This window comes from Myripristis murdjan, chromosome 11, assembly GCF_902150065.1.
Source record: "Myripristis murdjan chromosome 11, fMyrMur1.1, whole genome shotgun sequence".
Classification (NCBI taxonomy): domain Eukaryota; kingdom Metazoa; phylum Chordata; class Actinopteri; order Holocentriformes; family Holocentridae; genus Myripristis; species Myripristis murdjan.
The window spans coordinates 15891375-15901390 of NC_043990.1; the positions used below are offsets into that span (position 1 = coordinate 15891375).

Sequence of the window (10016 nt, forward strand, 5' to 3'; positions counted from 1 at the left end):
CTAGAAGTGTAGACCAGAAAGAGGTCAAATTAAATGAACTGTTTTGTCAGTGAGCTCACAGGAGCCAAATGTTTTCATTTTACTTTACTTAGATTTTTAACATTTTTATTAAGTGTGTTATAATATTTATTTATAGAACAAAAAGTAAAATGGTTGTCACAGTTATTGATATCCCTTGATGCAGAGTCAGTCCTCCTAAGCTGCTTGTTTGGTGTCTCTTAGAGCAAATTTAATCTCTTTTTCAAAAAAAAATTCAGAAGTTTTGCCCTAAAGACTCTGAGAGGGAAAAGCTATTATGTACTGCATACATCTTACAGGCTCAATGGAAGTTGACAGTGTTGTTTTTGGACTTAACAGCCTCCAGTTATGTGGTGTTGTATGATTTTAATACATAATACAAATTCATTTACTGCTGTTGCATAAACTCATTTCAACCCATTACCTGGCCTGATTGTAACTCTAAAAAGTTCAACTTTCAACAGCCATTTTGTTGGGCTAACCTTTAGCAAGAAGGACCAATTTGCTTGATTTAAATCACCATCTTTTGATCTTGGCTGGCATTATGAAACACCAAAGAAAACCAAAGTAAAATATATAAGGGGCCTATGCAAATATTACAGAGGGAATCAACAGTTTTTTCAGTCTGACTAACTTTGGAAAAGAGAAATTACAGGAAATTTAAGTTAATATGATCCATGTCACCGTCTCCTGGTTGAGAAGTGAATGATTCCAACTGAACCCTGAAGCCTCATGTGACCAGAAGCTTGACAATGTGTTACTATCTTATAGTATGAGTACCTACTAGCTAGTGTTTAATAAATAATGCCTTAAATGCCTTAAATGAGAGGTTTTATAACATGACATGAGCCACAGGAAAGTCATTGTGAGGATAATTCTGCACCCAGTTCTGGATTGATAACCTCAGTTCTACAAGTCTGAGCAATTTTTGAGCTTTTTGTTGATATGCAAAAATTGACTATACAGAAGACTACCTCAAGACCAATAAAATTTTTAATCTGAAGTGATTTGACATCAGTAACATTTGTTCTCTACGCTCCTGCAAAATGGAGTGATTTTGTGATTGGATGGTGAGCAAAAAGGATGTGTTTTTGTTCCCCATCCCCTTCTGGCTTTGTGTCCTCTGAATGACCCAGGCCTCATGAAGCAGTGATTATCCTCGAGATCACAATAGGTCCTTTAACATGGTTATGTTGTAAATCTATCTCTCTATCTATGAATATGGTACTACTGAACTTCAAAACGAAATAAAAATGACTTAATGCAGTATACGTCAAAAGTTAGTAAAAAAAAAAAAAAAAGACTTCAAATAAAAATTAGGTATGTCACGTCTCTACTGAGTGAAATAATGAGAAATTTGATTAATTTTAGAACCAGGTCTCATACGTGATTATACTGCATATTATGATTGTATATTATACATAACCAACAACAGTGGTTCACTATTGTTGGCTATGAAGTGATATGGATCCTAAAAAGTGAAAATATTCCTCTTAAAAAGAAAGAGCTTTGGAGGACTACAACTGGTGCAAATGTGTATTTCACTTTAAAGAGTGGGATGCTTTTGGCCTGCCAATTAAATTTCAAACACAGTTTGATTCTTTGAGATTTAAATTTGATTATCGTTCTCAATGGCTAACACTTTAGTCTAATTTGTTTATCTGACAAGTAGCAAAGGTCTAATCTACTTATTTACTCATAAACTTGCAGTGCCTATTTGCACTAATTTCCTCTTTCCTTTGCAGGGACTGGTGACTCCCAGCAAATAAACAGACCACAAGAACTTTTATTTATTTATTCATTACTGCCACAAGGTGTACAAGTAAATACATTTCAAACAGCAGTTTGACAACTGTAGCTTTCAGCATTGCCTCCAGGGGAGCTGAAATGTCTAACAGTGACTTCAAAAAACTTGAGTTCTACAACAACATCCTAAACATGTGCAGAGAAGACCCATCCTGCAATGACTCCCAGCTGGTTTTCCACAACAACAGCTTGATCTATGACCTGGATTTTATGGGTGATGGCTCCCCCTGGCTACGGATTGTATTCTCTGTGGTGTATTTTGTTGTGGCTACTGCTGGAATATTGGGGAACCTGCTGGTGATGTTCCTGTTGTATTTCACTCACACCATCACCACAGGCACCATTAATTTCTTTGTGTTCAACCTAGCTTTGGCTGACCTACTTTTCTCCATGGCCTTGCCGTTTTGGGCAATGGACAATGCTCTGGACTACAGCTGGCCCTTTGGTTTGGCCACATGTAAGGCTGTATCATTACTTACAGGACTTAATGTCTATGCTAGCTGCTTCTTCCTGACAGCAATGAGTTTGACCAGGTACTGCTCTGTGGCAACAGCATTGAGACCCACTGCCTCCATATGCAGCAGCTTTTGCAGTTCTCAGGTGGCTGCCGTGCTTATCTGGGGTGGGGCACTTGTAGCTGCGGCACCCCGAGCCATATTTGCAGACATCAGCCGTGTGGGCATGGGCAATGACACAGCATGCCTGCTCCGTTTCCCAGCTGGTACAGCCTGGCTTGGGATAAATCAGCTCCTGAGAGTGTTTTTTGGGTTTCTGCTCCCCTATACCATTATCATTCTGTCCTATTTGCTTCTGCTACGCTTCCTCTGTCGCCATAAACTGAAAAGTGTCAACCCGCGGCGAAAGGCCCATGTTTCTAAGTCTGTGGCCGTAGTAGTCCTTTCGTTCTGTACCTGCTGGTTCCCATACAACATCATGACCTTCTGGGGGGCCCTGATCCAGCTTGACATTGCAGACATCAGTTCATCATTCTACTTGGCTCAAACATACTTCTTCCCTCTGGCTAACTGCTTGGCTTTCACCAGCAGCTGCCTCAACCCCGTCATCTACTGCCTGGTTCGCAAAGAATATCGTGCGGTCCTCCGTAATCTGGCCTTGAAATTAGCTATGGCTGCTATGTCCAAGAGATGTCTGCATAAAATTAACTCTGATGACGGACAAGGACAAGCTGGGAATTTGGCCATTCCGCTCAACAACATGGACAGCCAGACAGTCCAATCAGACACAAAGAGATTAGCACCGTTGTCCACAATTCCATCCCATCCTTCAACCCCATAAGGCCATAATACTTGTATTTTAGAGAAGTCAGACTTCAATAAGCCTGGGCCTGTACATTAGCTTTATGCAACAATAATGAAATCTTGTTTATTTTAACGTTACTGATTGTGCACTTCAGACTTGACTTGCCATTTCCCCATCTTGACATATTTCTGATCTTATGTGAAGTAAAGACGCTGAATCTTTAGCATTCTTGAATATTTACTGTAAATACATTTTACAATCACAGGTTTTTGCTGTCTTGCAGTGTTCAGAAAACTGGCCACATGTAGATTTGAGCAATGTTCAAAGAGGACATGCTTTGAGGTTTTAAAAAATGTATGAATTCACTACCAACTTAACTGCTTCCTGTCACACTATTTAATTGTCCTCACACTCTCCCTCTTTATCTAGATAGGGTTGAGTCAATGTAATTATAATTACCTTTATTTACCTTTATTACCTTTAAACCTTTATTATAATTAAATACCAAAGTCTACTCCCTTTTTTTATTGTCCTTTTTGGAACAATAAATACTGCCTGCACTGCTGTTGCTTTCAATGGTGGCTGGCTTGGAGTCAGGTTGTTCAGGGCTGTGAATGAAAAGATTGTGCCATTGTTTTGAGGACATATTAATAAATTATTTTTAATCTCCTTGTGTTCTTCTGTCATGCCTGTAACACATCATCATCATCATCTAAACTGATGAACATCATGCATATAATGTGCATCAATTTAGAAATTCTAGTGAAAATAAGAAAAGTAAAACCCAACTAGAACTTTTTTTTTTCAGAAGATGTCTTATCTGTCTGTCATTCAAATCACAAATCTGATTGCCACCAGAAAGACAAAAGCCTTGTTACAATGTTAAATGTCCAGCATGTATTTTTATGCCTAACATTGGATGGATCCTTTTGATTAAAGGAGGAGGGGTATATTTTTCTCTTTAATGCATAGACTAGTCATATAGTCATATAGACTAACGTTTCTTCATAAATGAACCTCTTTCAGCATATTTGCATCATTATTTGTTTTATATCTATGTGTGAAATGTATTTTCTTGCTAAAGTTGCATACTGAACTTTCCATAAATGTGCAGTGAAGGCAGTAAAGACGATTAAGTGGCTGAACTAACAAGAATGGAGATTCTACCACAGACTTGATGTCCTCGTAATGGCAGTGACAGTGTCTCCATCTAGTGTCCATTAATGGGCTCTCCACTATATTCATTATTGCATGAATGAAATGTTGATAAATTGCAGTTGTCTGGTTAGCTGTGTACATTTCCCTGTATTCTCCTGTATTAATCTACTTAACTTACAGCATGACCAGATCTTCCTGTGAGGCGGCTCTTGCTGTAGTTTACCATATCTGCAGAATGTGGGCAGACTTACTCTTCAATTTGCACTGCAAGAACATTTTACCATTCAAAGGAACCAACCCAAGGATAAAAGTCTTTTCAACTCCATACTTCAGGACTACCTTGGCTTTCTTTTCTATTGTATCAACCATACAACACTGCACTATTTTTACATTTTAAGATAATGCAGGCATGAGTCAGTATTTGCATTTGAAGACCTAGATGCAACAATGACTAGTCATTATCTTTTGTTAGTAACAGCATTATTTATTGTGTTGTGTATCTAATTCTGTGTTTTCTAAAATTTTTTGCATCCAGATGTGATGTGAAATATTATCTAAGCAAGAATGAAAAATCCTTGTTTATCACAAATATCACGTCCAAATTCTTGTCTATTGGCTGAACATTGTTGGGTTTGTCTCTAATGCTGAATTTGGTTTGATGGAGTTTGAGGAGGCAAACAGTACACATTCTTAAACTTTTTTTTTTTTTTGTTAAGTTAGAGGACATTCTGGGACATCCAGCACTTCATCAAATACTGAAAAATTCTGGTTTTAAGGTGATATAATCTTCAAAGTTAATATTATGTTAATAGATGATTTCAAGTAGAACCATATAAGCAGAGAGCAACAGAGTGCCTCTCCAGCAACTCAGCTGAAAATGTCATTTTGGAGGTAGGTTGTAATTGAAGGGTGTACATGTGATTGTATTTTTTTTTTTTTTTTTTGTACAAACAGAGTTTGTACAATGCATGTTTAAGGTAAGAGGGAGCCATATAAGAAGTCAGAGAGCTATTTATGATAGATAAGATGTTTGTGCCAGTGGTGTCTCTCTGAGCATCTTGGATTGCATAACACCCAAGGAGCAAGATAAGGATTTCCTGTGTGAAATGATGTCTGCTAGGGTCTCAAGGGAAATTTGCTTAGAATTGCTAAAAGATGCAGGTCAGCCACTGGGAGACAGACACAACACACCCAGGGAGGAGAATCTGACAACTAAATGTTCTCCACTTTATCACATAAATACACCAGAAACTGTGTGTGTTGAGGAAGGGGACAGGATTGAGTTATGTTTGGAGGATATGATTCTATCAGTTTTTGCCAGTGCTGCTTTGGAGGGTTATCTTACTGACTGACATTAGTTATTGTGCTTCAATGTGCAGCTTTTCAAGTTGTTTTGGAGCAGGTATTGCTGCAAAATTGTGGATGTATTTGGTGCTGGCATGTACTGTTGTCATTGTCATATTTGATATGGTCCTGAGCACTAAATGATGTATAATACCCTAAAGATGATATGACAGACATGCCCACACTGAATGGAGGATAATTCTTCTTCTACAAGTCACAAATTCTGTCAGCATTAATAGCAAATATCAGTGTCTGAATATATGTTGATATCTGTCAGAAATCAAAATTTTACCAATCTTGCCGTGACCGATATTTTTAAAAAATCATCTGCTCCTGCTTCTGTGTCCTAAGATCCCTATTCGCCACAAGGTGGTGTTGTTGTTCAGTTTATGAGTTAATGCAGCCCACACTAAGCCCACACACTAACATGGATGCACAAATAATCCTCCAGAATTGACATCATCCAGTTCATCATTCAGTGGCTAACCATTCATATTGTGATGTTTCAGTATCATTCACACTGTATTTCCAGTTTCAGTTCAATGATGTAGTGCTTGCAATCATAAAATGCATTGGGAAATCTCAATCAGAATTAAAATCTATTTCAATCACCAAGTCCAAAGATATTACAGGCTACTATAGATCTGTATGTGCAGGACAAAATGTAACAGGACTTATCCTGTAGTGCAGACAAGACATATTGTATGAAAGTAAAAACAGAAATGGTCCACTGTAGTAGCACTGACATGGCTGGCCAATTGTGTGTGTGTGTGTGTATGTGTGTGTGTGTGTGTGTGTGTGTGTGTAACTGCATGTGTGTGTAAAAGAGCATGCTTGAGGTGCAGGTGTAGGGTAGCAGTGATTTGGAGAGCTTGTTGAGGGGGGAGAATGTCATTGGGAACACATTTGAAGGGTGGAGAATGCAGCAACATTTGTGTATCTTGTTGTGCAAGTTCTCATTTCATAAGAACTACTGTAGCTCAAAGTTTAGTTCACGCAGAACTGAACTTTACAAGATGCTGTAAGTTGAACTTGGGTGGAGGCTGTTGGCTCATGGTTTTACCCTTTGTTAATGATTTGTTGTGATCACCAATCACTCGTAAATATTTTCCAAGACTGGTCGGATTCTTGTACTTGATGTGTTTTCAAATTCAATACCGATATAGCTGATATTCTTTGATCATAAAACTAATTTAAATATGTGGATAGGCTTCAGCATGCTAGTAGCTGCGTTACTTGATCTTGCACTAGCTATGCTGCATCCTTGGTCTCATGTGCCGTAAAACAGTGTGTGGGCATGTTAACGTTCATTAGTTGCAAACAATACATTTAGTTCACAATTCACCACAAACATGAGCACATTTAGTGAGCACCGATTGTTTAGCACATTCATGCATAACACTGGCTGCATGTCAAGCAGGTGGATGGCCAGACAGGTAGGGTTGGCAGCAATTTCCTGACATTATGCAAGTCTCTGGTGGGGAGCAGCTGGCATCCCACTGCTCAATCAGCCATTTGAATGACATGGAGCAGTCTGACCTTGGAAACACTGGAAAGCAGCATCAGACTGTGATGAACAATGTGAGGGGACCAGGAGTGGCTGAGACATATTGAGCCATGTGTGTACCCAAGGAGATCATCCGCTGGTGGTCGATCTTGAGATGTGCTCATCCCATATGGGGGTGATCAGCAACCAAAGGACCACAGAGCATGGGCCTTTGTTCCTAGTTGAAACGCTGGGTTATATGGCAGCCTCACCACTGCTGCCATAGAGCTGTAGCCTTTGTCAATGTTTATCTTAAAAGGCTATGTTTGTCAGGAAACAAGATAAAGGTTAGGGATAGGTTAGGAAAACCATAGCCACAAGACTTCACACCTACCTCATCTCTAATTTCATTAACACAGGCAGCTTTCAAGGTGAAGTCCAAGAGAAAGGGCACTGACCCAGATTCATGATTTATCTGCAACCTCCCTGTAGAAGAGCACACCTTGACTTAGGATCAGAGTAAATGTGAATCCATGCGGCAGTTTCTGCTGCCTAGTATGGGGTAGCTGGAACTGTCAGATTTGGTCTAGCCTTATGGAAACCTCCTCAAACCCCCTAACCATCATCTTTATGTGGTGCAACAAATTGGGGTCCTAGTAGTGCTCCACGTGCCTAAGATACATGTAACATTGGTTGTCATAATGGGGCTATTATGCATAAGTAAAGGTCTTGTGTAGTGCACTGACCTACTTGGCTCTTTCCCTGTCCACCCAATGCTATTGCCTGTCGGTCTGTGACTTAGTTTTGAAAGTCATTATTCTATATTATGAATAATAAAGAATTATCTTAGCCATTTGCACTCAGGGACTGGTCACATCCAAGCCTCCAATCTGCACGGGTTACACCTATGGTTCCCTCACAACAGTCGCAAAGTTGGTATCTGGCTCGGGGATCGGCTGGACTCTGCATTTGGTCATGGTTAGGTTTACATTGTGGCTAGGGTTAGGGTCAGGGTTGCACTGTGATTCTCTGGCTGCAGGACTACCACTGCAGCTCCAAGGCTGTAGCCAACCCCTTCTCATCAAGGCAGCACTATTGATCAGCCCAGGAAAATGGGCCAGTGGATGCTTGCAGAAGTCAATTATCATTTTCACCATGTAGATAGTGTTAAAATCAAGGTTACTGAGCCCAGTTGGATTCCATTTTGGCTGTCTATAGTTGATGGCTGATTTGCTGTCTCTCTTAGGCCTACAAAGATCGTGTCATCTGCAAAGTTGAGTATTTTGAACAAGGGGACACAGGTAGAGTGGTTGGCCCTCTAGACAGACTGTAGGGGTTCAAGACGATCATATTAAATGTTTTGCAACTGCTTGTCATAAGAAGGCACAATATTACTGTCCAAGTTGAAAGGAAAGGTGAATTTTCAGAAAGTTCAGAAATCAACTATAGAGGATGGCAAGAATGTATGAGTGTCTCTTTCAGTATAGTCAACATCAGCATTGTTCAACTAATTTTTGTGCTTTGTGAGAGGTCTTACAACTATTAACAAATAATAGGAATAACTCTTAATTTATAAATTTCTAAGAATGTTTTTCATTTGTAGTTGAATCCTCTGAATACCTCAAGTACAGCTGATGTTTTTGGTTTTGGGGGAAATGGCTTTGTTTGAGTTTTAATCAGCTTTTCAGTCATTTCAATTAATCCACATTTTAACACTTAACACAAGATAAATTGGTCAGAAAGTCCTTGACTGAGGAGCTTGAAAGAAAAGGTCTTTGTCATTTAGGGATTTATTAATTTATTTAAATCACTCGGAAAAATCACCTGAAAAATGAATACATTCCCTTTGTTCAAACATAACAAATCATATCAATCAAATATACTTACGCTAATAATAATAATTACAAGAGTAATCATACCTACAATAATTATCATTATGAATTTAACTACCAACATTTATATAACATCCACCATACAACATCAGGGGAATTGAGGGTATGGCTTATTCGAGGGGCATGGCTTATTTCAAAAGAAATGTCAAGTAAATTAAGGTATTACATCCAGTAGGCCTAATTCAAGTCAGTAATCCTACTAGCTAAACTGTGACACAGTAGGTCAATTGTGCAGAATAATAGCTGCCGAGGAAACAACTTTAAGTGTTTCATTCCAAATTGTCATTCGTCTATTTTAGAAACATAAAATTTTTCATTGTTAAACTTGTTAATTTCTGTTTATTCCAAATATACAAGTTATTACATTATTATTTTGTAAGCAAAGGACTTCTTCAGACAGCAAAAAAATGCCGGTATTATTCCATAGAAAGTTCTATTTTCATGTTAGTAGTATTTGTCACATTTTTCAAAAAAGGGATATGTCATTTGGAATGAAACTCTTTTTCCATTTCTTCTTCTGTGTTTTTGTGATAATAATACCTGATGAGGTGTGAATTTAACAACTTAAATAGAGAGTGGGGGCCAGGAAACACCCAACACAAAGCATAGAGTAGTTGCCTCAGCACAATCCATTCAAATCCTTTAATGTGCACTTTGAATGGCATTACACTGCTTTAACCATGACCACTTGCCAAAGATTTTTTTAAAAAAAGGAGCTGTCATTAATATTTTGGGCATTTGGCATTTAAAATTAGAGCATCTTGCTAGAATTATCTCTGTGTCCCTGGTAACACCTGAGTCTGAGGAATTCCTGGAACACAATCTCTCGCATCCCATACTGAAAAGGAGATTTTTATGTAATGATAACGGCACTTCACTACTCTAGCAAGCAGGACAAACCTTAGAAATGGCCTCAGTGGCAAAGCCTGTATAATCGTAAAACAGCAATGAACAAGCAACCAAAAATTATGCATGACTCTGCATCTGGTTAAAAACAAAAGTTTTACTAGCAACATTTCTTTTCCGATCAAGTAAACAAAATGAATGAAAAC

At 38.6% G+C, this 10016-nt stretch overlaps 1 protein-coding gene across 1 annotated transcript; it reads left to right on the forward strand.

Annotated features, from left to right (window-relative positions):
• Positions 1-1905: 1905 nt before the first annotated feature.
• On the forward strand, positions 1906-3120 carry LOC115367284 (relaxin-3 receptor 1-like). Its single transcript, XM_030062954.1, has one exon. The coding sequence runs from the start codon at positions 1906-1908 to the stop codon at positions 3118-3120; it is 1215 nt and encodes a 404-aa protein (XP_029918814.1).
• The last annotated feature ends 6896 nt before the right edge of the window (positions 3121-10016 follow it).